General features: G+C 33.1%; 3 protein-coding genes across 10 annotated transcripts; all 3 read right to left on the reverse strand.

The window, feature by feature from the left end:
* Window positions 1-805: 805 nt before the first annotated feature.
* On the reverse strand, window positions 806-5,296 carry LOC114175812 (acetyl-CoA acetyltransferase, cytosolic 1-like). Of its 4 annotated transcripts, none has more exons than XM_028060622.1 (15): window positions 5,079-5,296; window positions 4,809-4,877; window positions 4,496-4,594; window positions 4,163-4,336; window positions 3,949-4,054; window positions 3,526-3,664; window positions 3,142-3,219; window positions 2,982-3,047; window positions 2,391-2,476; window positions 1,913-2,012; window positions 1,719-1,829; window positions 1,606-1,647; window positions 1,368-1,454; window positions 1,160-1,245; window positions 806-1,008 (listed from the first exon to the last, which is right to left on the reverse strand). In XM_028060622.1, the coding sequence occupies exons 2-15, from the start codon at window positions 4,828-4,830 to the stop codon at window positions 978-980; spliced, it is 1,227 nt and encodes a 408-aa protein (XP_027916423.1). In that variant the 5' UTR covers window positions 4,831-4,877; window positions 5,079-5,296; the 3' UTR covers window positions 806-977. The 4 variants fall into 4 exon arrangements, with proteins under 4 accessions (XP_027916423.1, XP_027916425.1, XP_027916424.1 ...); XM_028060624.1 differs by lacking the exon at window positions 5,079-5,296 and adding an exon at window positions 4,999-5,031; XM_028060623.1 differs by lacking the exon at window positions 5,079-5,296 and adding an exon at window positions 4,973-4,991.
* A 2,653-nt stretch (window positions 5,297-7,949) lies between these two features.
* Window positions 7,950-9,723, reverse strand: LOC114178678 (protein C2-DOMAIN ABA-RELATED 11-like). Of its 2 annotated transcripts, none has more exons than XM_028064725.1 (4): window positions 9,305-9,723; window positions 9,006-9,122; window positions 8,811-8,906; window positions 7,950-8,525 (listed from the first exon to the last, which is right to left on the reverse strand). In XM_028064725.1, the coding sequence occupies exons 2-4, from the start codon at window positions 9,114-9,116 to the stop codon at window positions 8,235-8,237; spliced, it is 498 nt and encodes a 165-aa protein (XP_027920526.1). In that variant the 5' UTR covers window positions 9,117-9,122; window positions 9,305-9,723; the 3' UTR covers window positions 7,950-8,234. The 2 variants fall into 2 exon arrangements, with proteins under 2 accessions (XP_027920526.1, XP_027920525.1); XM_028064724.1 differs by having other exon boundaries at window positions 9,242-9,681.
* A 468-nt stretch (window positions 9,724-10,191) lies between these two features.
* On the reverse strand, window positions 10,192-27,926 carry LOC114178677 (sister chromatid cohesion protein PDS5 homolog A-like). 4 transcript variants are annotated; one of them, XM_028064723.1, is made up of 33 exons: window positions 27,680-27,926; window positions 26,708-26,911; window positions 26,377-26,558; window positions 25,832-25,958; window positions 25,507-25,725; window positions 23,464-23,680; window positions 23,222-23,367; window positions 22,973-23,115; window positions 21,824-21,973; window positions 21,667-21,715; window positions 21,395-21,586; window positions 20,459-20,641; window positions 19,717-19,871; window positions 19,515-19,641; window positions 19,132-19,281; window positions 18,985-19,041; window positions 18,687-18,823; window positions 18,468-18,585; window positions 18,154-18,288; window positions 17,860-18,056; window positions 16,960-17,116; window positions 16,718-16,861; window positions 16,065-16,136; window positions 15,371-15,985; window positions 15,168-15,275; window positions 14,926-15,005; window positions 14,311-14,362; window positions 14,110-14,196; window positions 13,950-13,972; window positions 13,655-13,711; window positions 13,360-13,499; window positions 10,812-11,206; window positions 10,192-10,734 (listed from the first exon to the last, which is right to left on the reverse strand). In XM_028064723.1, exons 1-33 carry the CDS (start codon window positions 27,770-27,772, stop codon window positions 10,684-10,686), a joined length of 4,962 nt encoding a protein of 1,653 aa, XP_027920524.1. In that variant the 5' UTR covers window positions 27,773-27,926; the 3' UTR covers window positions 10,192-10,683. The 4 variants fall into 4 exon arrangements, with proteins under 4 accessions (XP_027920524.1, XP_027920522.1, XP_027920523.1 ...); XM_028064721.1 differs by having other exon boundaries at window positions 10,812-11,215; XM_028064722.1 differs by having other exon boundaries at window positions 13,950-13,975.

Consider the following 27,926-nt stretch of genomic DNA (forward strand, 5'->3'; position numbering starts at 1 on the left):
AATTCATGATTTCACCAATAAACTTTTAAACTAATTTTCAAACCGTAAAGATATAGTAAATGGTAATAAAAATGCTAACAATTATTGTATGTTACAAAAAAGATAAAAATATTGAATAATTTATTTCTATAATTAAAACTAAAACTATCTTTCTTTAAAGATAAAAATAAATAAAATGAAATTAAAAAAAAATCAACAGAATGTTGGCCAAACATATTTTATTTTGAAATTTACATTTAAAAAACAAAAAAACTGAAAACTTACGTAACTCTATAAAAGCCCTTAAAACTATTAATGAAGATTTTACAAACATTTAAATGACGAAGCCATCATATCAATAAAGCTGAGAGTTGTATTGTTTTTATTTAAATTATTGTGTACTTAAATATATATATATATATATATATATATATATATATTCTGTTATATTAATAAATATCGATATTATAATATCATTAAATTAATATATAAAATAAATTTATATTTATTAAAAATAAAGTGAAATAAAAATATATTAATAAATGAATAAAAACATGATAGAATAGTTTTGTAGTAAATATATAAAGATAACTGTTAATTTTAAAAAATAATAATTAGATTTTAAAAAATAAATTAAAAATAAATAAATAATTATGAATAGAAAATAGAAAATACTCTTTTTGTATACTTACTTTTATATATATATATATATATATATATATATATATAATTACATATATATATATATATATATATATATATATATATATATATATATATAGTTATAGATCGGAAAGATATCTGTAGTCATAATCATGAGGATGCATTAACTGAACACCACCTTAAAATTATTTTTTTATTAAAATTAACATGATAACTGCAAACAGTTACACTGAAACCGTTTCTTCCATTGACCAAACTTATTACATATTTTGTAATTTTCAAGAGAAAATAGTTGTATTGGTGTTGCAAAGTAATAAGATGCAAGGAGATCGTTGTCATAATAAAGAACGTCCCACAGCAACTGGCCTGCAAAATTGGAGAAACCTCAAAAAAATATTTGGTTAGAACATTTTAAGCTTCAATGAGATAAGGTAGACATCCCCAGAAAAGAATCTGATAACTACACTGTAAAGTATCAGAGAACTGAACTATGGCTAACCAAATTGAAAATGCTTACATGAGCTCAAGGACAAGAGCAGATGCTCCTCCTCCCCCATTGCAGATGGCGGCAACACCATACTTCCCTCTCTTCTGCCTCAATACCTGAAATACAAATGAGTGATATAAAATTAAGTTTAAGTTCTTAGTTCTTCTACTCTTATCTTTGTTTGATAACAGGTGACAAGGGTGAAAGAAAATTATAAGTAACCAAGGTCACAATTTACCCCTAATAATGTGACTAAGATTCGAGCTCCACTGCAACCCAAGGGATGACCCAATGATACAGCTCCACCATGTGCATTAACTTTTTCCTGCATTTGATAGGAAGTACATGAATTATCTATTATTAAGCCATTGTTCTATGACAGGATGGAGGAATAAAAATGAAGAAGCAGCAAGATGGTCACAAAATGATTTTATTAAATAAAAAGAGCCAAGGAACTGAGGCACTTGAACACTCACAGGATTAAGACCAAGAAGCTTCTGATTTACAAGAGCCACCACCTGCATATCAGAAGTTAAGGTATCATTGGCATGTTCATTTCAATGAGTAAAATATGTGCCATATTCCTTACAGAAAAAGCTTCATTTATTTCATAATAATCTATTTGAGAAGCCTCAAGACCAGCATTTGATATGGCTTTTGGTATTGCGAGGGCAGGAGCAGTTGTAAATAGTTCGGGTTCCTGCAAAAACACTCATTCTTTAACCCTAAATATGCTCAGATTAATCAAGACCAAAGCAGGTTAACACTAACTTGTTACAGCACCTTAGCTGCATCCCCATATCCTTTTATCTTTGCAATTACGTGCAATCCAAGCTCACGTGCCTTCTCTCCACTCACTAGCACTAATGCAGCAGCACCATCACTGGAAAAATCAACAAACCAATCTATTATCAACAGACTATGCAGTTTTAGAACCTTATGATTACGGTACCAATTTTTTAGGAAAAAATGATTTTTTGACTACTAAATTTTAACAACTTTTTCTTACAATCTTAGGTGTCATTTTTTAAGTGGTTTTTCATTCTTTCTTTCTCTCATTCTCGATATTCAAAAACCACTTAGAAGATGACACCTCATGTTATAAGAGAAAGTTATCAAAATTTAATAATCAAAATATCATTGTTCATTTTTTAGTATGACACAGATATCAATTTTGTAGCAATCTTCTTGCAATGAAAGAAGGGGCATGAACAACCCTCTTAGAATTCAGGTATCAAGGAGCACATGGGAAGGGAGGAACCTTATGATAGAAGCATTGCCAGCAGTCACAGAACCCCCAACCTGTTTAAAGCTCGGTCGAAGCTTCCTTAATTTTGCAGCATCAAACTGACAAAACAAACACAAATATTGAGAAAATGTAGGAATTTCCTCTATAATACAAATGAAGAATGAAAATTTCATGTAAGATTTCGGTTACAAACTTTCAAAATGACAAAAGTTATTTGTATGTATTAACGTTTTGTATTCAACATGACAAGAACTATGGCAGTAATGGAATGCTAAATCAGTGGTTGACACTAAGACCAATAAACAAACACTCCCTGTCTTCAACTAGAGAACAAAAGAAATACAAAAGCTTGTGTATACAGATTCAATCTATCTCCTAACCAATTTCTGTATCTCTATTCGAGCACAGCAGTAGCCAAAAAATGTGATAGGAGAACCTTATAAAAATTGTAATTAGTAATTCAGGTCCATTTACTATTGGCATACGCATACCCAGTCCCACTCACACAGAATAACAACTTAAACCCAAAAATCTCCCAATATGCACCACTGACCACATGATCCATTTCGATTACTTAACATATTCGTAAATTAGTCTATTTACCTTTCCCAAACCTTCATCTGTATCAACAAGCGTGGAAGGCTTGCCTCTTCCACTGGAAACCTCAACCTGAATGTACAAAAATAATTAATTGAAAAATCAAACCAACATCACTACATAAGTTATCAACTGATTTAGATATAGGCAGGAATTCTTATGACACCGGAACTATCTCCCAGGCAAAATGACCAGCCTTCTGTGCAGATATTCCTCTCTCAAAGCTTTGAATAGCATAAGAGTCCTGGAAAATAAAACATTTTCAGGCTTCAGCTCCACAAAAATGTTCAATGAGGAGCAATAATGTTATGGGAAAAGAAGGTACAATTTTCAAATCAAAATTAGAAAAGATCAGAACTACAGGATTCTTGTTTTCCTAGAACAATCAAAAGGAGGACAGAGGTGCGAAGGAACATGGGCCCCTCCCACCTTCATGGAACAGATGTCACGATTAAGTACGGTAATTGAAGAATTTAAAGGACATTGAAGCCATCAACAAGAATGAAATGCATTACAAAATTTTGATAGGTTGTTTAACTAGAAACATTACCTGCTCATCTCTTGTTATGACATGTTGATCTGCACATAGTTCGGCACAGGCTCCCATGCCAAAGTCATTATAGACATCCCAAAGGCCATCTTTGACCATACCATCAATGACAGTATCGTGTCCATACCGAGATCCTTTCCTGTTTAGACAAACATATGCAGAATATGGAGACACAGCGTCAATAACTATCCAAAAAACTGTAATGGTGGTCCGACTTCATCCAATGTTTAAGCACTTAAGAAACTAAAGTTAGGTGGCATAGACTATTTAATGAAGCACCACAACACAAGAATATTGATTTCAAGGAAGCTAAAGTAAAACTATTCTTCCATCATACGAGCTGATTTCATCAGATTTCAAAATTATCATCTTTTATATGATAATAACCTCAACTTTATCAACATTTGATTAAAGAAAGGAAACCTGGCTGCTGCAAGGTACTTAGGTGAATTTGACATGCTTTCCATACCACCAGACACAACAATATCGTTGAGACCCTGTTGTATGGTCAGTGCTGCAAGCATGGTAGCTGCAATGAAAAAGACGAGACCATGATTTCACCGTAATCCACATGAAAAAAAAAAATCCTATATTTAAGGTGGAATACCCTTCCAAATGAACCAACAAGAAACCATACCTTTCATCCCCGATGCGCACACCTTGTTAATAGTGGTGCAGACTACAGATGTAGGTATTCCTGCACCTAATGCAGCCTGTCTTGCAGGAGCCTGCCCTAAATTTGCACTAAGAACATTCCCAAAGAACACCTCTTGCACAAGCGATGGATCAACATTTGCTCTCTTGAGAGCATCTGCATATTCGTATATCAACTTAAAACATAACACAGGAGTAGGAGCAAGAACTTGCATATATATTTGCTGACTTCTCCTCCTATTAATTGAAAGTGGCAAGGGTAGTGACCAAGAATTGAAAAAGGGGTAAAGTAAAGGAAAATGGCATGGTGATTTACTCTTAATAACAATTGAGCCTAACTCTGTAGCAGAAAGAGACGATAGGGAGCCAAGCAAACCGCCCATTGGCGTCCGAGCAACGCCAACAATACAAACATCTGTACCAACAAATTCACACAGATGACCAAAGTTAAATGCATTCTTATCAATTCTGTTTCCATCAAAGGTTGTCCATCGTCACACTACATGATGAATACATAAAATCAGTATGCCGAGGACATAAAAAGAAGCACGCAAGTTGTGATTTTAAGAGAAGCCGTGAATTGATAAATGATGATTGAAAACAAGCTTCAAAGTTGCAGCTAAAAAAACCTCGGGATTTTACAGAAGACATGGGCAGCGTCGAAATTGTGGAAGAAACAGGAAAGATAGCCTTTTGATCTGAACAAAAAAAAAAAAATTAATTATATGATAAGAAAAATGATGACGCAGTTAGTTTTATATAACAAAATACAAAGAGAAAGAGGTGAAAGTACGGATCACAATGGAATACGCAACTCACATAACAGTGACAACAGAGTATTGTGAAGTAAGTAAATTAACAGCCATAATCATACACATTTACCACTATTTCATTTATACCTATTAAACACTTTCTTTTCTTTTCTTTCTGATCTCCTCTTATCACATCCTATATCTCATAAATCCAAAAATTTCTATATGAAGTGTTGATGAACAGAATGCGCATCAATCATTTTCCAACTAAGAAACAAGAAACGAAAAAACAAGTTCTGGTTTTGCTGGAAAATTTAGGTCCTAACAGAGGGCCCACTTCCCATGCATCCTCATCCTCGCCACCTATCTCTATCTATCTACATTTTAGGATTAGGATTAGGGTATGGTGCGCTTGGATTATTTAAATGATATTAACTTAATATGAATATGCTTACTTAATTATATGTTTCAATAAATCAATATTATCTTAAAGTTCTACTATTTTTGTATGGTTATCTTTATGAATTTGTAAAATAAATATAATATATTATTAAAGAAAAAATAATTTTATTGCATGCATTTTATCATCAATAAAAGAAATAAAAGATATAATTAAATTTCAAATACTCATAAATTTGATATTTTTAAATAAATTCTTATTGATTTAGTTTTAATTTTTTAGTGCCTATATTCTCACACCTTTTAATTAAATAATTATTGTTTAATTTTTTCATTAATTATTAGGTTATGTGATTATTATTTTACTATGTATGTCATTTTGGTTACTTTTTCTTACATGTTATGTGGAATGTAAGATTATGGTAAATAATAAATTACATTTAATGTAAAATAATTGGTAATATTTTATTAAAAATATATTTAACAATTAAATCAGTGATAATTCAGGACCCATTATATCTTTACTATAATAAGATTATCATGTTATTCAATACCTTCACATTATCACTTACAATGATCAAAAGGTGATCCTCGTCACAAATAATAAAATCGTCATTATTATGTAACATATTTTTAATAAAAACAATATAAATTAATCATCTATATAGATAATAAAAACAATAAAAATTACATCTACATTAACCATTGTATCACTTTATATTTTTAATACGTTTTAATAGCAACAAACACGTTATCTCAAAAGATAAACTTAAATAAAAACATTTGTATGAAAAATTATTTGTTGACAAATTTTTCTTACAAACTTAATAAAGTTTTATAAGTAGAATTAAATAAATAAATTTTTATCTTTTAATCAAAACAAAGTAATAAAATAGTATTCTTTTTACTTAAAAAATTACTTTATCAAAATATTATTATCTTATTTGTATTTTTTTAGTTAAAATAAAAAAAAAATGAATAATCGTGTTTCTAGAAAGTGTGTGAAGATTGAGAGAGGTTGAATAAAAAGCTTGACTGAGTTCAGAGATTCAATAAATTTTACCTTAAATTTTAATTTTCATCATATGTTGAATTAATGTTTTAAAAGAAAACATTTTAAATGAAACAATTAGAAGTCGTTAAATTTTAGTATTAAAATCTAATTTTAATATTCGTAGATATTATTAACATGGCTATTTTTTCATAAGTTAGTTATCTGTTAACATTTAAAAGTAATTTTCATAAGGTAACACTTATAGTTTTTATTTTATGATAAAATAGCATAACTAATTAAATAGATAAGTGAAATGAATTGTGAAATATAAAATTAAAAACCCGTGAGTGTTGCATTTGTTCAAATAAATTAGGCTCAATCGGATAGTCCGTTATTCACTAAAAACCATGGATTAATTTGTCTACTTATTTTATTGGTCTTATTTATTTGGGTTTGAAAAAAGTCAAAATATGATAAATAAAAAGTTGAAATTGGACCGAAAAGAATCAAAATATGAACAAATTTATTAAATAAAGTTAATCTGAAAAGTCAAGTCTTAAAACATGCAAAAATGTTAATTATAATTTTAACTTCAATATATATAACTATTGAAAAAAAATCTATTAAAATATGATCATATAACGTGATAAAAATTTTAATTTTAAGACTTAATATTAATATTAATAAAATAATATTTTATTATATTGTTGTAAATTTATTTTATTTTTAATTGATGTAAATTTTTAACATTTAAATTTATATTACATTTACAAATTTAGAATAAATAATATTTTATTATAACAATTAATCTTTTAAATTATAAAAAATATGAATAAAATTTACAAAAATAATTTTATCATTTAAATAAAAATTACAACAAAAAATATCTTAATGCTATCAAATAAAAGATGGACAAAAGAGTATTTCCTATTTGACCCGCAACCATAGTATTCACGAATAGACCCTTAACCCACTCTGCTCCCAAATAATGTTTAGACCTACATTCATTAAGTTGGATATATCAACACTAAAATTGACAATTTATTTATAATATTAATTTTAAAAATGGATTTGAATTCAATGTTAAGTCACACGTGGTCAAAACTTATGTTACATTATTATGAAACTTTAAATGAGTTTTGTATAAGATTTCTACTAACTAAAGTAAACTTTGATCAACTGAATAATCACTTTCAAATAATTTCATAATTTCTAAATTAATTTAATTTTGTAAACATATTTATGTATGGGATAAATTTCCACAATTGAAATGAAAAAAGAAAATCACAGTTAAACTTGTGTTATAAATAGTTTTTTTGTTGAAAAGAAATATTTATAATTTTAATAAGTCAAAGGATAATGTTGTTTTCATTCTAGAATTATTATTTTTTACATCATTTCACATTGTTCTTCATTATTTTTATTTTTTTTAGAAATACAATAATTAATTTTTGTTCAGACTACTTTTCTCTTATAAAGGTTGTTAAATCACAGTGTGAAAGAATTTTTTTCTAGGTCAAAGAAACAAATGTATAATATATAAATTTGTAAAAGATAAACACATTCACATTGGTCCAACCATCATATCTCATAATAACAATAGAATTTTTCCAAGATTTTACTTCTGTACGTAAATTATTTGACTTATAAACTTGTTAAATTTACATTTCTGTTCCATTAAGTACAAATCACCAAAATCAGAAATGTGAAAGAGGTGTTGTTCATGGCTAATATAAGAAGGGTGAAGTAACTAGCTTTTCATCCACTAATCTGTGATCCAATACAAGGGAATGCAAACAATTTCATTTGAATATGCAGCTTCAAAACTAAACTATGCTGCAATGGAATGCAAGCAATTTAATTTGAATATGAAGAGTTGATCAAAAGAGTAAAAAAAGTTGCAATATACATTAATTTGAGGAAGTGATCAACTTGATGGTCAATTGTAGCTCCCCAGACTCAACCCCACGAAGCCTTAACCAAACATTTTGTACCACTTCACCATTAACACAACTGATACTGCTTTCACGAGCAAGACAATTTTCAGTGTCAGGTGTCACCTTCCTCAATGTTGTCTCACCAGAGGCAGAGGACACCTTTAAAATATCTCTTAGTCTTGATGCAGACATCAATGGTTGAAGATTCAGATAACTATTCCCCATCTTGTCATCAGCCTTCAGAAAATCTTTGTCAAACACTTCCTGTGCAAAAACCAGCACTCACACAACATCAGTAACTAAGACATAATCAGTAACCTCACACAAGAAGTTTGAACAATAGATCCAGTGCAAACTATCCAGGTCTCTTACCACTGCCCACCACATTACAAGCTGCAAATCAATAAACCCTTAATTCTATACTCTTTTACTTCTCTTTTTAGGTCATCTCAAGATTTTTCTTCCTTTCAATCAACTGAAGAGAACTGAATTTTAAATCTCACATTTTTTTTTGGATTTTCAAATCTCAAAGTGAATGAGGAAACTCACCAAATTCAGAAGTCCAAAAGGTTCGGTCAGAGTGAAACTCAGCTCTTCATTCCAAACAGGATTCAAGGAACAATGGATGACCCTGGTCTTTGCTGTCTGATTCATGATAATGAATCATTTACAGTGTTCTAACGTGTAAGGCTTTTGATATGAAAAGTAGACATAAGGTAAAATTGAAATGTATATCCAAGTTACCTGATTCCCCAGCTTGACAACAACATAAGGGTCACTGCTCTTGAAATCCCGGATCACTAATCTTTTCCCTTGCACAACAATGACTTTTAGCAACCTCAATTGTTCATCCATTTACTCCTAAAAAAGTGACAAATATCTATTAATCAACTCCGCCACAACAACAAAAAGCATGCAGTGAACTGAGATAGAGAATACAGAGAAGCAACAAATTGAACTAAATTAGCATGCCCACATACCCAACAATAGCGTAAACTAAAACTATACGAAAGAAAGTTCGAGATTGTTGGTGTTCGTCTCACTCAAATTTAATGCCAGAGGAATGTCCTCGTCCACCCACTGCTGCAGGTAAATACAAAGCCACAACAATACGAAACGCCAGGTGCCGGTCAATTGTTGTCGTAGGATTGACCGTTGACCAGACTTGATGGTGGTTTGAACAAATGAATGCTCGCTGTATCTGACAAATTTCCTTTCTTGTTGCTTTTTACCATTCGTATTCAGAAATCTTTCTTTAATAATGAACAAAGTTTACAAATGTTTGAAATTTTGGTCTTCTATTTATAATTTCACCCACTCAAACTAATTTATTACTAAAACTTTACTTCAAAAAAGAAAAAGAAACTTGTGAATGAACAGGAAAGACCCTCACTGTGACCATTCTTGTTTGAAAGAGTTTAATTTTCAGACCAGCTATTATGAGGTTGGTAAAACCAAAACATTATGTCTACAAACCGATTTAAGCATCTTACTCTTCCTACCCATGTACTTGACCACATCAATCCAATAATGGAATCCTCTTTATATTTTTTATATATTTCCTTCCATTAATTTTAGCCATCGAATAACATTTTAATTAAGAAGAAAAGTTAAAGTAAGATATGTTAAATTGATCGTACACGTTTGCACCTCATTTGTAAGGTTAAAACTCGGCGAGAGCAGAATGCTCAATATTACGTGAAGAATGTTCCATGATTTTCATTGGTCTCTCCACTTTAAATCTCACAACTTACTCACCAAAAACATGCCAAAATTAATCATTATAAAATAAAAAATTGTACTAAATTAAAAATGGTTTGATTGCATCTATTACAGGCCTGGGATAATTTACTCAATTCTCCTCATTAAAGATGGTATCTAATCTGATACACTGGTTGATTTGCTTTAACTCCATGTACTCGTCGTTCAGTTTGGTGCAACTGGTTTAATATATAAATTAAGGAGAGAATGATAAGGTCACCTTTTTCAATTGTATGTGGCGAAGTACAAATATGCTGAAGTCCTAAAGATACAGATGCAATTATCCCCAAGTATAGCTGTACACATTGTTGATTGACCGAATCAATTATATCAATTGTGTTGGAAGGATGAACGGCACCTAGATAAATCATATTCATAATCCTATCCCCTAAACTAATAATTGAAGGTAATTTAGCAGAAACATAGCCCTAAAGAAACCAAAAGTGTCACCATTTTTTCTTTATAAACATGGGGATGACTGCTGTTATTTTATGCTCTACAGGGTGGCTACAAGACTTGCTAAGCATATTTATTAATGTTAATAACTAAAAGATCTCCAATTTGGCAGTGCAGTCATCATTCAAGCTAAAAACCTGTACTTGTACAACAGCATCAACTCCGCTGCAATCTTCACAGACAAAAATCGCAACAGCTAAACTGCTCATTGTTCTTTCCTCGAGCTTTTCTTACCCATCCTACGCTTCCATTTACTCTGCATCAATCAACATCAAATTATGAGCTTAGAAAACACTAAAATAACATGAGTGCTGCAATAGCAGAGTTATTTACCAGAGGCACGTCATCAGAAATCTCTGCTTTTGTGTCATGCTCATCATCATAACGACTCTTTGAAGGCTCTATATGTGATCTAGCCATTTCTCTAGGACTACTTCCAGCATCGCTATCATCTTCACGCCTTTCAGAATCTAATTCTTCTCCATTAATATTTTCCCTCAAGGCTCCATTTGATTTATCCAATTCTCTCTCTTCGGAACTATCTTGTGGGACACTCTCTCTATCTTCAGAAACCATCTCATTATAATCCTGCCTCTCTTCATTCGATTCTTCGGTATAGCGAAAATTCTTCTCTTTCCGTAGCCTTTTTCCTCTGGAACCTGATTTTGTACCTTTGATAGACTTCTCCTTTCTCGTGATTTCCTCAAACCCTCCAGTCAATTCCTCTTCTGAATCACCTTGAAAAAAAATTTCTCTTAAGAAAATGATGAAAAAAAAAATGAAGCACAAGTCGTAACCAAGCTAGTTGAATCGCGATAGGAAGTATGCATCCTAAAGGCTATTTTTGAAACGTGAAAAATAAGATTCGTGATCAATAACTAAAAACATATCTTTAGAATCATTTTAACACAAGGTAACACGAAATATGAAAACAAATATATATTGACATAATTTTACGTCTAGGCTATCCTTCCAAAAAAAACAGACTCTAAACTGTTTGTTGGCCCTTTAAGTTAAAGTTGCAGCCCAATTAACTATTTATAATACACAAAATAAATAAACACATGAGTTTATAAAAATTACCCCATAATTTATTCCGGATGACCTAATCCAGAATTAAAGAAACATGTTTCTTGTAGAATAACAAAATATGTTTATTCTGGATTATTTAATTTGGAATAAGAAAAACATGTTCCAGAATGTGGCAGGGGAGCACTTTTTCCAGAAAGTTCAATCCGTAGCTGTTAATCCCATAACCACAGGTAGCATTATAACTAGAGATTGTTCTATCCGAAACACAATTTGTTGCTTTATGGAAAGTCTAATCCGGAAAATAATAGAAAAAAAGGACACTATTGTCTTTTTCTTTAAATCCAGTTTGAAGGCAGCAAAGACCCATACCCAAAACGCGGCTTTCTTTCCTTATCTTTTCTTTGTTCCTAAACCCTTAGTGATGTCTTCTATCCCTCACCCACTGACTGGATTCAATGTTTGCAAACTCATCGGAACATCCTTGACAAGGATGCAAGCCTACGACACAGTTCAAACCTACAATGCATTAGTAGAAATGGCAAATAAACCCATCCCGTGGATATTGTTCGAAATCGTCCCCGTTTTGACAGAAATCCCATATTAACGGGTAATATCCAACTTTTTCGATTAGGTATGAAAATAGGGATGTACATATCCGTCCCATCACCCTCATGTCGAATCCTCATTTCCATTTAAATTATTAAACTTAAAGTAAATAGACATTTAAAATAATTTATAATTTGAATATTTATTTTCCTTTTATGTATTTTTTTAAATACTTTTAAATTTTACCAACTAGGTTTAATTAATGTTTACAAATTTAATAAATGTTTTGGTTATCATGAAATCTTATTTGGTATTCTAATTTGAAATGTATATAATTATAATATAATTTATTTCTAAATATTTGATATTAAAGAACAACATTCCTTTTAAAATTTGAATATTTAATAATATTATCTTTCCTTTACTGTTTTTTTTATTATTTTATAAAAAATAATTAATTGATATTAAAACAGTAAAAGAATGGGTATGGATATACCCGTTACCATGTAGTGATGAGAATGGAACAAAAACTTATACTCGTTAGATTTGGGTATGGAGATGGATGAATTTTTTCTCTAGGGATGGGTATTGTGATTGCTTCCATCGCAGACCTAATCTGGAATTTAAAGAAAAAGGATGTTTCAGAAATTATGGAGGGTGCACTTTTTCCGGACAGATTGCATTATCCAGAATACAATTGTGCTTTCTTGAAGCCTATTCCGGAAAATAATACAAAAAAATATAAACAAGGACACTGGTCATTTTTTAAATTATGGGAGTGTCACGAGAAAGTATGGGGGTGGAGGAAGACAACCATGTTTGAAGGCAAGACCCATACCTAAGGTCCACGCCTGACCTGGTTTTCTTTCCTTATCTTGTTTTTGTTCCTAAAACCTTAATCACTGACTTCTATCTCTTACCCACTAGCTGGATTCAACATTTGCAAACTCATGGAAATACCCTTGACGAGGATGCAAGCCTAGGATGCAGTTCAAACCTACAACGATATGGCAGCTACGATTGCCTGCATCACCTACTTCACAACGTCATTGGAGACTCAACAACATTGTCGTGGCATATCGCTTGTGTTTCCAATGAAATCCACACGGCATGTTAGCACCACTCTGCTAGAATTGTGGGATTCACTTGGAGATCATGATTCATGTGATACATACTTGAGACCACCATGGTCTTAACACAGTGAGGAACCAAAGTCACCGCAGTTGATATATTTTACGTATAATATTCATTTCCAAAGTAAATTTAACGTTCAGCTATATAATGTCTTTTAAGATATATTTACCTGAGTACATTTCATTGGCTTTAGGGGCTGCCGTTTCTTTAGGATTTGACATCTCCGAAGTCTCTTTGGCATCCTCATGATGCAAATTATTTTTTGATGCACGGTTTACAGGTTTGCTAGAAGGCTGATTACCGTTGATTCTACAAGGAAAAAGTATACAAGCCGATAAAAAGAATGAAACAAGCATACAAATTGTAATAAATAGAACATATAACAAAATCACATATGTGCAATAGTGATGCCTAACACAAGTTTAAAAAAAAAATGTGCAATAAGGATCTCTGGTTCCACTTACATTTTTTTCGCTTTTTTACGTGATGAGCCACTTGAACCTTTGTGCTTTTGCCCAGAACTACAAAGTATGAAAGTATCACAAAAATGAGTGCATAAAATGGAGACCACAGGGTACAGGTCTATAAGACCATGTAATAAGCTAGGTAGTATATACAAATTTTAACAATTCCCTTAAAGTAGACAACATGTATTCAATTAACTTTATTATCTTAATTTTAAAATTTAATAACCATTTTATGACTATGTATTTTGGAAAACCAACTAAATAAAAATCAATATGCCAAGCGGATACTTACGCTTCAAGTGAGGAGAGCTTTATCTTCTGGCCAGAAATTTAAAAAAGAAATACATCAGTTATTTAGACTTATTTAATGGTGACTAATATATTTTACTGGAAATAGAAAATAAATAAATACTTCAAAGAAAGGAAGAGCGAAGTAAAGAAAAACCAGATACCTTAGTAGATTTGCGGCCCTTGTCAACAAGCTCCCAGCGCTCCTTTTCCAATCGGAGTATTTCTACATCTCCATCTTCATATAATATCTTCCACATGACATGACAGAGTAACATTGTTTCATGATTGTAAGTAATAGTTAACATACAGCCGGGAGAAAAACAGTGTACCAAATCCTAAGGGCAAGTTCAGCATCAGCTTACCACATGCTTCCTTTTCAAAGGATCATAGGACTTAATGGTGCCTCCATAAAATCTACAGAACATCAAAGGCGCCAACATGAGAACAAATAGAGATTATGTGAAGAAAATGAGTAAAATAATTTTAGAGGACGTGAAGAGCCAGAAAAATGTCACATAAGTTAATGCAAACAGATTCAGAATGAAGACTAAGAAATATAAGAAAGCAGTATCCAGTAGAAGCACCTGAATTTGCAAGCAATTTATATTAAAAAATGTGCTAAAACAACTCAAAACCAAGGCCCTATTTAGCTAAAATTGCCCACAAATACATTATAGAAGAAAATAAGAATTAAAAACTGAAATAAGTTTCTCCCGTAAGTGAAAATTAACTTAAAATTCAACTTCTAGAGAAGCTAAATAAAATAAATTCTACAAACTAATTTATGCATACTCTAATTGTAACTTATGGAAGAAGATTATTTCATTTTTCATTCCTATTCTCCTTTGATGTAAGTGCTTGTAGAGAAGTTTATTCAAATAAAGCTTTGAATATTCTTCATGTGCTTCCTAATGGCCAAAAGTAATTTATTTTTTATTCGGTAACTGGTCCCTATAAAATTTATCATTAGCACTTACTTCTTATCCATAGGCCACCAAACTTTAATTTTGCAACCGATTAGATCTTCGATATCAATTTCACCTCCCTTTGTTGTGCACTGCATATGGTAAATAAACTCAAATTATCAAACTGTGTATTCCAAGATATTTGCATGACCACAAATTATAAAATAGATAAGGTGGGTAGGGAAAGGGGGTTTGGGGGAAAGCGTAAAAGATCCACACATATGATTAAGAAGAAGGCTAGTAATAGAGCTTACCTTAGCCATTCCTGCAATACTTTTTCTTTTCCCCTTTTTAGTGGACCCCGTGGAAGACTTGTTAATGTTACTAACAGTCTTATCACTTAGTTGTACACGATCAAGACTCTGTAACAGAGGTCAAAGAATAATAAGCAGAAGTGTACAGCATTAATCTATTAGATCTCACACCAGCATAAATATACTTGACAGTAAGATTGTACCATCATGTCATGCTCATCAGGTTTGTTCAACTCATCATTATGATAGCCATCAGAAACGTTAACCTTTTGTTTTAATGAGGATAATAACAAATCTTTTTCACTGCCTTTGACCATTTTTTTCTGGATAGCTTTGCCATCTGCATCAGGGTTAACTTCTTCATCCAGTAAAAGTTTGGGTTGAGGGGATTCTTCTCCTGAAACTCTTCGGGATGTCTTTGATATACTAGTTGATAATGTCAATTTTCCATGAGTAGATGAAGACCGCCTACGTTTTGGCACTGGAACAGGTGTTGTTTCTTTAGCTTGTCTTTTTTTACCTGCTGCAGAATCTAGATCCTTCAGGGCCTTCTTACTCAAAGAATGTCCGTGGCCATTACTTGCTTCCACATTAGAAGAGGTCCCTAAGTTATCCCCATTAATTTGTCTGGCCATATTTACAGTGTCAAAATCACTTTCTGCCTTTTTTGTTTCAGCTGGCACAGACTTATTCCTTTTCCCCTTTTTGCCACTGGTTCCCTTGGATTTTATGTGCTTTAACATCTTTCGCAGAGGCATCTCATTTCCGTCCTTTTCATCATCCTTTGAAGCTTCATTCTCCGCTGATTGGGAATGAACCTGACACAAAAGAAATCATGTTTCAAGATTTATAAACAATGATAATTGTCACGTCACTTTCACACTGAATTTCACATACCATATCTAGTTCAAGAGATTCAAAGTGAGCCAAGGCATTTTCATCAGCCAACCAGCTTTTAACTTCAGTTACCTGACAATATTTCAAAGGCATTAATTAGCACTATATTTTTATTAAAAGTATTCCAAGATCTATTATAAATGTTAAAAATAATAATACTTTTATTCAATGAAAAGACAACTTGGCTAATTGATATTTGCTTTTAGGTTACTCAGTATAGATTTTACTCGAAGAAGAGGTAGTGTCATTAAAGTGTAAATAAATATTCATGAATGAACCCAACTTCATTGCCTGTTAAGGAAAGAACCTACACAAAACAACCCTAATCACACCCATCAATAACATGATGTTTGATTGGTAGGCAATGTTTCCCTGTCACAAAATCACCCAATGTATGCAGCAGAACTCAAGCATCATGCAAACTTTATTAATTAAAAACCAAATGTTGAGTTAAAGTATCAAGTCTACAACTTCAGTACATACATTTTAAAACGATTTAATAAAATTAAAAATCAGTATATGACGTTAATATGATGCGAGCAACTCCGCTGCTACAAAACTGTCTTAGTTGGATGGCCCTTTGCACATTATGAACAAGAATAAATAGCATATTGGAAGGAACTACAAAATTTGACCAAAAATAAGGAGCATACCCCAGTGTCATCTCCTTCCTTCTCGGATGCTTTGTATAGCATTGGAGGTAGAGAAACCAAATGTGACAATCCTAGCAAATCAACATCCTTCTGCACTAAGCGTCTGGTTATTGTTAAACCGAGGTCACATAATGCATGAGAATTCTGGACATCCATTGATAAAAGATGTAAGAGTTCAGTCTCTAGTCACTTTGACTTTAGCAATTTTGAACATATAATGGAAAAGATAATTTAATTTCAACCTTTGACTTTGATGTGTCAACTACATCTTCAGAATGCTTGATACTCAGAAAGATACAAGTGATAGTAGATATAATTTCCTTCTCTTTGTCAGTAGTTACTTCTGACTTGACATCTTCATCTCTTTGCAGTAGCATCGAAAGTATTAAGTGAAACTGCCTGAAAATTCATAACATATAAATTCAGAAACAATGAGCATTTCAACCTATCACATTTTGATGTCTGATAAATTTGTAGGCAATAAGCCCAGTTGCATTTGTCGTTCATATTTCACATCAGAATCATAAGCACATACGAAAAATATAAAAATCTGTCAAAGAGACACAAGTAGGCATCAACCTATAAGCTTACCACAGTATGTGAAATAATGCAATGCAATTTGGTATAGGCATAAAGGCAAACTTTTTAGAAGGCCGCAACATAATGACCATGCGGTATTCTTCATATCTTTCAAATTTAAGTCAAATACTAACATTTCATACATTAATATGTCATAAAATAATTAGAAATAGCACTAACATTTATGAATTACCAAAAGTAAACCAAATTTCCTCTATCCCTTCTTTTCTAGATCTCTCTTTTAAATCTTTTCACAACCATTTTTAGTAAACAACGAAGTTATTAAGAGGAATACACAAATGTAAGAGGACAACAAAAGCGCAAGAATGAAAGAAATCACACAGAAGAAAAAAAAAACAAAGAAATAAATATGCACATCACATAAATCTCTCCACAGATATGCAAAAGACAAACTCCTAAAAGGACCATTAACCAAACACCAAAAGGAAGCTAGAAGAACTGCTGCCTAGAGAAGATTCTATTATCTCCTTTCATAAACTATTAAAAGAGTACTCAAATACTGCATCCAGAAAACCATGTCTAGTGTGGGTAAGAACTGATACCGGTATATATCATCATATGCTCCAAACTCCTTGCAATCATCAACATCAGGACATGAATTGTGAGCAAGTGTATGAACTAGGTACGGAAGAATGTACTCAGGGTAAGTGGCCAAGGAATTTGCATCTGATTGTGAAGAAAGTTGTCGTGCCTTCAACTGGTGGTGCATTTGAATAATGTCGGCCAGGTTCTGTTTATCCTGAATTAACACAAAGAGGTAATAACAAAAACTCAAAATTGAAGTTAAAGCAAAGAAAATTTTCAATTTTGAAAAAGACAATGAATCAGCAACTTACCTCTGCAAACTTGTTTGGTTTGGATCCAAATATGTTCAATAAGAAAGCACATGCATATTTGGCATCCAAAAGGCGGTCTTTGATATAATGGTGAATTTTACCCAATAGTATCTTCCTAACTTGAGGGAAACTATCCTACAAAACTCGAAAAGATGACCATGATAAGCAGTTATTCCCCCCATTTAATTGAAAATTTTAACAAATTAATAACCCCCTTTAAATATGCACAGAAGTAGCCTTTTATCTTGATAATAATGCAATGAAAACAAATTAATAGTCTAGAAGAAATTTGGCAAACAGAAGACTCAGCCCACCTCGGACACCCTTAAAGTTAAGTGGAAAAGATCAACAGGTATCTTGTGATCCCAAAGTCTTGACAACCGAAGAACTGCTTTTGCAGAAGCTAGCTTCAAATGGGCCTTATCAACTGAACTGCAAGTAAGCATAAATGAGTACATAGTATTTAAACCCATTGTCTAATTTAAAAATTTATTTAATCTATAAAAAGTATAATCTGAAGCTGATATATATACCTTGATTTTAGATCCTTTGATACTTCACCATATAGTAAAATATTCCTGAGTATATCAAGAATCCTGTCAATATCTGGACGAACATGAGCATCTTTGACTGGCAAGTAGCTCTTTACAAATGTTTTAATGCCATATATCTGCAGTGAAGAAAGAAAAACAAGAAAGATCAGTGAGAAATAGAGAGAACAAGATTCCAAAAATGAAGCCAGCTTATAAGCATATTCTTATGTATCAAATCACAGAACAAAAACAATAACCTAAAGTATTTTAAACAGAGTTGACAGTTCATCATACTAACCTTCAGCTTACAAAGATCGCTTTCACCATCCCAAGATGTTTTCGGGTTATCTTCTTGCTGAAACAGAAAAACACATTTAGATGAAAATCAACAATCATGCTTATTCCATAAACAAGCACACCATTATAAAGAGATTTGAAACATTACACTATCACTTTTCAGAATCTTCTTTAGTATAAATTCTTCAATTTCCTTCTCTCTGGTTACATAGACAGACATTGCTGTCTGTGCAATACACCCCAGAGACTGAAGTACTGCAGGCAGATGTGTTTTATCTTCCAGCATATCTACAAGTTTCTGCACATAAGGCAACCAGAAGAATCAGAATGAAGGCAACAAATTGAACAAGGCTTCCATCTTGTGGGCTTGGATAGGGTAGATGTATCCAGTCTTATCACTGAAAGCAGAGAGGATGTCTCCAGTATTTGAACTTGAGACCACCAGTCCACACAAGGCACCAACATTACCGTCATGCCAAGGCTCACCTCTAACGAAAATCAGAGTAATAAAATGAATAAACTAAATGAAACCTTGTATAGAACAGAGAGAGACTTCAGGCCATCATCCTTTGTAATTGCAGCCAGTGCATGGACAGCATACTTTGCCTGCCTCCGACTGCCTTCTAAACATAGTTTCTCCAATATAAGATCTACAGAACTGCATGGAACAAGGAGATGGTAAGAAAACTATCAAGGAAATGCATTTAAATGCTAACAGTGACAACAGTAGTACCTTGATGTGACTGCAAGTTGTTCACGAATAGTAGCACCAGCCTTAGCCACAGCATTTAGAACACCTTCCTTGATTGTATCATCATTATCTTTCAGTAAATTCACCAGCTCCTCCTCACTTCCACGAAGGAGCAATGGACTGAAGCGAGCAATTATCTGCAATTTGAAGTATACCAAGAAGATAAAAATATTGCTCTAGTAATTCTTAATTATCATGTCCAAAGTGACTTGGGCCATACAGCTGCTTCACAGCAGAGTTAAATACCATTAAATTATTGCATATGATATTGAAAAATGAAAACCATCCTAACTCATGTGACACTTATGAAAACCATTCTCGGGCTCTCTTTTATCAGCTCAAACAATTAGGATGAACTGATTGATTGAATCATACCAATGCCTCTCCAAGGCCAAGAGTTCAATTCATAACACCTCCATTCTAAAATTCAGTTAAATTTCACCTCCACTGAAGATGCAGATTTGAGTTTTTTCCACTTGAAAATTGTTCACAATTCCTCGGCCTTCCCAAACAACTTAAGCTCGTAGAATAAGTTGGCACTTGACAGACACAATACTTTTAGCTCACTAATTAGAATCAACCAGCATCCAGCAAAGACAAATTCTTACTTTGCTTTGCAGTCATTACAAGCAAAAGCTGTGAAGTATTTGCTTATAATTCATAGACAAATGTTAAATGTTAAATAACAGTGCAAAAAGAACAAAGCCAAATGGCATATTCTTACCACCAATATATTCATGCAAGATTGTGTATGCTGAGCATTTTCTGCAGATTTTTGAGCTGTTGTTTCTAGGAGAATTGTTTTTACATGCTCCTTGTTAAAAAGCAAATAAGAGCATTTCACAGAGAAGGTATTCAAAAACTCATAGAGTCGATGTTTTTCTCCAAGTATTTTAAGCAAATCATCCTGCAAACAAAAAAAAAAGCTAAAATCAGTAAAGAACAAACTACAAGGTACAGCTTCTTTCTTTCTTTCAGGAAAATAAAAATAAGACAATTTTGTCAGAGTTATAAGAATGAGATTATATTTTAAATGTTGAAACTTGTAATATTGCTCCACATCATAGACCTCCTCCTAAAAGTAAATACTGTTTGGAATTATGGCACTGAACGTATGCAGTTTGCTGTTATTGGCACATATAACACATGTTCATAATGGCTTAAGGAGAAAAGACACATAGACAAACAAATGACATATCAACATCAACTTCTGAACCTCGTTAAACTGTTTTGTGTTGAAGTGTAGTTTAGTAGATGCTAAAAGAGCAATTATATTGGTTGTGCAGAAGATTAGACTAAATAGAGAATGCATTACATAATAAGGTTAACACTAGATTACTATGTTGACAAGGGCTAGTAAAAGTCGAATCCACAGGCAGGTTAAATGAACAATTAATCAGATTCACAGCCAAAAAAGGTAAAAACACATAAAGGGCATAGTCTATTGGCAGTACAATCTATGGTAGCAACTATTGACAGGGCCAGAAAAAAATCAGACATATACATGGAGAAAATTGTGACCTGAATTCAGGGGGAGTAGGTAAGTGATATATATCAAAGGATTAGTTCTCGTATTTTTGAAGACTAATGCACACAATTTGAAACCATGGTTTCCCAAATAAATACCGCCAACATATCTATCGGCTATTGGTTATTTTACCCGGTGGGCACGAGCTTGATGGAGGCTAGTATTTGGATCAACAAGATTTGTCAAAATCTTCCAGATATTAGCATCTTTTAATTGATCCAGAATTAGGAAACTCTCTTCAGCTTTTACAGGGTCAGCAAACGAACGAGACATTACTCTGAAACAGAAAAGAATCTTCTTTTGCACCTCGGGAATATCTTTATCCTGCATTTAAATGAGAATCAATTCCTTTTCCTTGAAAGATTTCGTTTGATAATATCATTCCAATCTCCAATATCAAATACCTGACTCAACTGCCTCAAAGACAGATACTTCTGCATCTCTTGCTGTAACCTGTACCAAACAGGTATAGTTAAAAGGGAAAACTTGTATTGCTCACTGATGTTGAGACACTGAAGTTTTATAAGCCATCTGCTCATCACAGAAATAAATCAAGCTTACCGTTGTTTCTGCTCCAGTATTTTCTCAAGAGCTTTTACCTCCACTCTATCAAATCCAGAGAAAACTCCAATCCAATGTTTAGCAATAACACTGACTGAAAATTCTACAGGAAACAGTGATCCACACAGAACAGACTCAATTATATCAGATCTGCAAAAGAATATGAAAAAGAGAAACATCCGTGATTAGAACTCTAACACTACAAAAAACACAAAGAAACCGATTTTGCACTTTAAAAAGTTATGCAGTAGAGTATTGACAAAAAAAACCAACACAACAAACTACAGCGAGGAAATCACTGGCCTTATGTAACACAAATAGATAGCCAAAGACACTTGTGCCCTCCTAGTAGTACAGCACAGATTTTAAGAATCACGAGATCTTTTTTTCTTGAAAGGCATAAACTTTTTACTGAAAATAAAAAAAACTAAATAAAACAAAATCCATATTATAATCAATATGAAAATACAGAATATATACTAAAGATTCATTTTAATCCACTGTTCTATCCGTTTTTCTACACTATCCAATCATGCATAGCCAAACCATTATAGAAGTTTGATTTTCATAAATCACTACTACTAAAATGGGGGTCATACTCTTCTAAGGATTGACCAATTCTTACACTCATAGTACTAAAATACATTTCAAACATATATCTGACCTTAAAATATAGATATTTGTGGTTGATGATTATTCAAAATGTTACCTATTCTCTCAGCTTATTCAAAATAAAAATTTACTTACGTAGAAAAAAATGGATCCATAAATAATACTAAAATAGACATATCGTATTGTGTAATAATTGATGGGCACTCATCTCAAGTGACTACTCAATATTCTACTAGAGTCTGAGGTAATCAAACCTTGTTACATAGCATTAGTTGGATTAAACAAATATTTTACTTTATTTAATATAAATAATTCATTTTAATAGAAAAAAAAAATAGTTCAAATCAATTTGCTAAACAAAGTGTTTCCATTAGGCTTCTAAAATAAAGTTTCAAGGAAAGGGGCCAGTCATTACTTTATTGTTAACACAAAAAACTGTACTAAAGAATAAGATGATGATGATGATGATGATGATAATGATGGAATGCAGTCCAAATAAGTGCTAAGGCGGTAAAGAATATAGCACTAGTATTTCACCGGAAATCTTTGTCATAGAAACATCTAAGAATCCTCCCAGGAATCCAGTTGTATTCATTAGGATTGACAGTATCACTGCTCTTTTCACAAACAACTCTATACACTTCAGCTAATCTTTCCATTGTATACTTTTTAACAAGTAGCTGCAAATGCAAAGGTAAATGATGAATTGGATACTGTAGTTAAAATAATCAAACAGTTAATTGTGATGTAGAAACAAAAAAAAAAAACATTTAAGAGTATACATACAGATTTATCACGGAGCCGTTCTGAAACAAGTTTCACAGTTTCAAGTGGAACCGCATTTAGGGCATGACATGTCACATCACAGATAACAGCCACAACTTGTTTTCGAACATTTTCATCAAAGTCCAGCAGCCGTTCACAAAGGGCAGCTAAGATTGATTCAATTAAAATCAGCAGATATAGGACAACAATAAAAGGAAACAAATAAAAGACTGAATGTATGAACATGTATTTGATGCACTCACATATTATTAGAGGAGCTTCAGCTCTGAAAGGATTCAACAGCAGACATTTCTTTACATGCTCAAGGACAGACATGCGGACATCAACAACTCTATCAGTCAACCTCTTCAAAAATTCTGAAAATATGGGCTGAAATGCTTCAGAAATGGAAGATCCAGGAAGAGAAATTATGTCGCCAACCAAGTTCATAGCTTTCAAACGGGTTTCCAGCTGGTCAGACTACAAATTCCAAATTACAAGTGAGAATCCCAACAATTTTGCTAAAGCCATTGACAAAATATACGAGAAATAAAAATAACTATGACTTTAACAGTACAACTTCATACTTTACAAAACTCAGAACCTTCACAACATATAACGCATAAATTAATCCCAAAAATTTTTGTTTATTAACATAGCAACAAGGCTACTATATCAGAAATAAATGGCACTGTTCAAAAAGACATGGGCAGTCCATGTTAGCATCCAGTCCCCAACTAGGAAGGAGTACGGCAGGACTAATAAGGATGGGCACAGTTAGCTGGGCATTGTCAGTATATTTGTTAATATAACACAGCTGCTGTGACGGCATCATGTCATAATGTGGCTGGAAGCAGCAATAAGCCAGTGTTTAATTTTCACAAAGTGGCTGTCAAACCAGCTTTCACATGACCCAGCCCAATTTTATGAATCCTTCATTCACGTCCTACCCTTGTGGCCTCTCACTCACCGCATTCTCAAATCCTCCCACCCCCTCCTCTCCTTGTTCCTTCTTACTACTCAAAGCCTCCTTTTTGCAAATACTGACATTGGGGATCTCCCTACTCTCTGGCTTCTCTTTGCACATTCTGAATTCTGACTTTGGCCATGCACCTCTGCCTTGTGAGCTGAGTTCAGCAATCTGTGACTGCATTCTGGTCCCTGGTCATCTGCATCTATGCCTTGTTTGCTGATTTTGGCCTTCTGTAACTGAATTCTGATCTCTTCCTTGGTTCTGATTTCAGCCGATTGCATCTATTCCTCAAGTTTTGATTTCAACTATAGAGGTTATCACATCTCTATCACTCTGTTCTCTGTTTTATGTCCTTATGATTTATCGGTGATATGTGTATGAAACTTCAATTTAAGTGTAGCTAAATTTTGTGATTCATAAGTTATTAATGTTGTGTGTTTGTTTAGTATATATGTAATGTATCTTCAAGTATAATTCTGTATTTTCAATGATAACACAATCCATGTTAGAAATACCAACCCTACTTCCTCCAATTTTCCAACTCCCTCTTGATCTTAGGTAGGACCTCAATTTTGACAGCATTGACTCTACATCTGTCACACCATTAGTCGTGACATGGGATAATGTCAAAATTGAAGGCTGTCTATCAAACTTTTAGGGATAATGTCAAAATTGATCTCCCTTTTTATCATTAGACAGTGTGAAACCCTTCTAAAGAAGCTAAATCACACACTTCTCTCACAGATCTCTCCTCTGTTTACAGTGGGTGCATTTCCAACTAACTCACAACTAAAGCACTCCTGCTCACTGTTCTGTGATTACTATTCTGTTTATGTCCTTTGCTCCGTTCTGCTCACATGAGAAAGGAGTTTCTTGCTATGTTATTTTCATTCTTTTATATTAACTGACTCTGGTTACTTATTTCTATTTCTATGATAGGTTTAACATTATGAGTTTCAGGTATCAATGATGAATGGCTTTACCTTTAGATAATTTTTTATTTGAACATTATAAATATGTATTATCAATGATCTAATTTACATCTATAAATTTCATAATGATGGTCATCCTGTTATAGTAATAAGTTAATTAATTAGGCTGTTATAGAGAGACAGAAAAGAAGGCAGCTAGTTGGTTTTCGTGTTGTGGAGAGAAACTAGGCTCTAAAATCGCCATAATTTTCAGCCAAAAAGTTTACTTTGTACTATGGGTTTCCGTCATCCAGAGGAGTCTGTTGAATAAAAATCTTATTTTCTTTTGTTAATCCCAATTCTTTGAACCAGTTTCTATCACTTTAACATCAGCCAGGAAAGAAAACTAAATTACTATTTACCAGTAGCTCTCCAGTCACATAGGGGAGAACTCCAGACAAGATCTGAGGAGCACAGCAATATAGATCATAGATAACTCCATGGTATTCCACTTGATTGTTCACCGGCTTGCTATCTCCAGACATTAGTGATAGCAAAAATTGTTTAATGCTGGGTTCAAGTTTTCCTACACATTGCTGTATGACATTCATAGCAAGCCTCCTTGCAGCCATATTAACAGCCTGGAATTAAATATTGACATCACCAAGTTTTTTAATAATATTAGAGCAATACGAGAATCAGCTATCTTCCTTTAACAGGAAATTGATTTATGAAAGAAATACTTACTTTTTTTTCACGGCCTAATTTAGACAGCAGAATAGATAAAAGATCTTCACGCACATCCTCACTCTCTTCTAAGAGAACCACCATTATAGTTTGCATAGAAGACAGAACACTTTCTGGATGATCATCTCTAAGCATAAAAAAAAAAATATACATATAGGCATCGTTAACAATACTAAGACGGATAAACAAAGAAAAACTGACATACAATAAAATGGCTAAGTCATTTAAAGTTTCAACAACAACAACAATCAAGCCTTGTCCAACTAGGTAGACAGTTTATATAGCAGGACATCACTTCCCTAACCAAAGATTCAAATTCCAAGGACACAAAAAGATGTATGATTTGTCAAATTATCTTTACTCCATTTCTCATTATTTTATGATTGGCAAAGAGAAAAAATGATCCAGAAAAAAATAAAATACTACAAATTATCTATTCTGTAATCTTGGAAGTGAATTGCAGAAACTTGCAGGAGTAAACCTGCATTTGTTGCCCTTAAATTGGCCCACATCTCATAATTCAATAAAGACTATGATAAACAAACCTGGCAACTGCAAAGAAAATACTGAACATTTCATTCACCAGATCATTGCATTCAAGATCCAACATCACAACACATGATCTATATTTGGCGAGAGTCTCCAATATAACAACTCTCCGGCCAAAGGACGCACCGTTGGTATCACTTAGACCTCTAAAAGTACCCACAAACAAGTGGAAGATATCCTGCAAGGAGGTTCAACAAAGATCAGGAAAAAGGATAATCGCTAATTGTGTTCCCAACTTTTTTTGTGGCTGAAACAGAAAGTGAAATCATTTTAGCAGTAAAATAGAAGACAAACAATAATTAGACAATCTAAGTACATGAAAGGAACCTTTAGAATGTCATCACTGTAGGGAGCTTCAGGTGCAGTGATCCGAGTTATCTCACAAACACATGTTGCAACTAGAAGCTTGACATCCCTATCTTGGTGCTTCAGCAGTTCTGGCTTAACAATTGCATTAAAAAAAGGCTTCATTGACTCCAATGTTGACGTTGAAGGTGACTGGTCCAATTCAGCAAGACATGGGGTTGCTTGCTGCATGTGGAACAAATATTGAGGGCCAAGGGGGATTAGCAATTACCAAAACCAAAGGCCCGGTAGCTTTATAACAACCTACTTTCTCAAGACTACATCCATATGAGCAACTTAACAATCCAGTCCATCATTAAAAATCACAGTCTGATATACGTCCTCTCTTCATATTTTTATTCTATTAAAAGACTTTATAGTTGATCTAGTAATCGAACTCGAGTGAGCAACTCCTTCAATCTCAAATGCAAATAAACATGAATGTTGCAAAATAGGAAGAAAGAATTGTAAATGACAATTTAGTTCTTATCAGTATCATCACTATCCAAAACATAGGCAACTTGTTAAGAATAAATTACAGCACAAGAAAAGTAAACGCCCTGGTTAACAACTTCTCATATGTTAGCGCACGGATTCAAAATTACCCTAACTCGAAAGATTCTCATCCAAATCATCATAAATATCTCCACCGAGCATATTAAATCTGCAAATTGTTCTTCTCAATCAAATAAGACATTAAAGCAGTAAATTCGGCGGAACAAAGGCCCGCCAAATTGAATGCGTCGAAGCTAAAACCAATCCTATTTCCTAAAAAGAAATCGCCAAATAAGAAAAATCGTGAGTGTAGTTTCCTATTATTTTGAAACAGAAAGCAACGGATATAAGGAAGAGATAAGAGAGAAGAAAGTCCTGAATTGGAAAAGGTAAAATTAATGGAGGTTTTGAGAGGTGGCGAAGAGAGAGAATTGGGGAATTGAAAGGAAAAATGCAAACCTTCAAGAGCTTGACGATAGCGTCTTTGGAGGAAGGAAGAGTCTCGAGCTTGGATCCCAGCTCCTTGAGTTGCAGGTGAGGCTTCTGAGCCATAATTCCTCTATTGACTAAACGCTGTCGTTTCAGTGCTCTTTCATGGACTTGGAGGGAAGAGGAGAGAAAGAGAAAAGAAAGAGGGTTTTGGTTTTGGTTTTGGCTCCGATGTTTATGTTTTGTTCTGTCCACACCCCATTCACTCGCCTTCTGA

This window comes from Vigna unguiculata, chromosome 3 (genome assembly GCF_004118075.2).
Source record: "Vigna unguiculata cultivar IT97K-499-35 chromosome 3, ASM411807v1, whole genome shotgun sequence".
Taxonomy (NCBI): Eukaryota; Viridiplantae; Streptophyta; class Magnoliopsida; order Fabales; family Fabaceae; genus Vigna; species Vigna unguiculata.

Coding starts and splice junctions, on each gene's coding strand:
- LOC114175812 (XM_028060622.1), bottom strand. CDS start 4,830: ATGTCTTCTGTAAAATCCCGAG. Junction 4,337..4,495: donor AGGCTCAATTGTTATTAAGA/GTAAATCACCAT, acceptor ACGAATATGCAG/ATGCTCTCAAGAGAGCAAAT. Junction 1,648..1,718: donor AAATAAATGAAGCTTTTTCT/GTAAGGAATATG, acceptor TCTGATATGCAG/GTGGTGGCTCTTGTAAATCA.
- LOC114178678 (XM_028064725.1), bottom strand. CDS start 9,116: ATGGATGAACAATTGAGGTTGCTAAAAGTCATTGTTGTGCAAGGGAAA. Junction 8,907..9,005: donor TTGTCAAGCTGGGGAATCAG/GTAACTTGGATA, acceptor ATCATGAATCAG/ACAGCAAAGACCAGGGTCAT. Junction 8,526..8,810: donor CTTTTGGACTTCTGAATTTG/GTGAGTTTCCTC, acceptor GTTTTTGCACAG/GAAGTGTTTGACAAAGATTT.
- LOC114178677 (XM_028064720.1), bottom strand. CDS start 27,772: ATGGCTCAGAAGCCTCACCTGCAACTCAAGGAGCTGGGATCCAAGCTC. Junction 18,057..18,153: donor AACCAAACAAGTTTGCAGAG/GTAAGTTGCTGA, acceptor GTGTTAATTCAG/GATAAACAGAACCTGGCCGA. Junction 14,197..14,310: donor CTTTGAAAAGGAAGCATGTG/GTAAGCTGATGC, acceptor GTCATGTGGAAG/ATATTATATGAAGATGGAGA.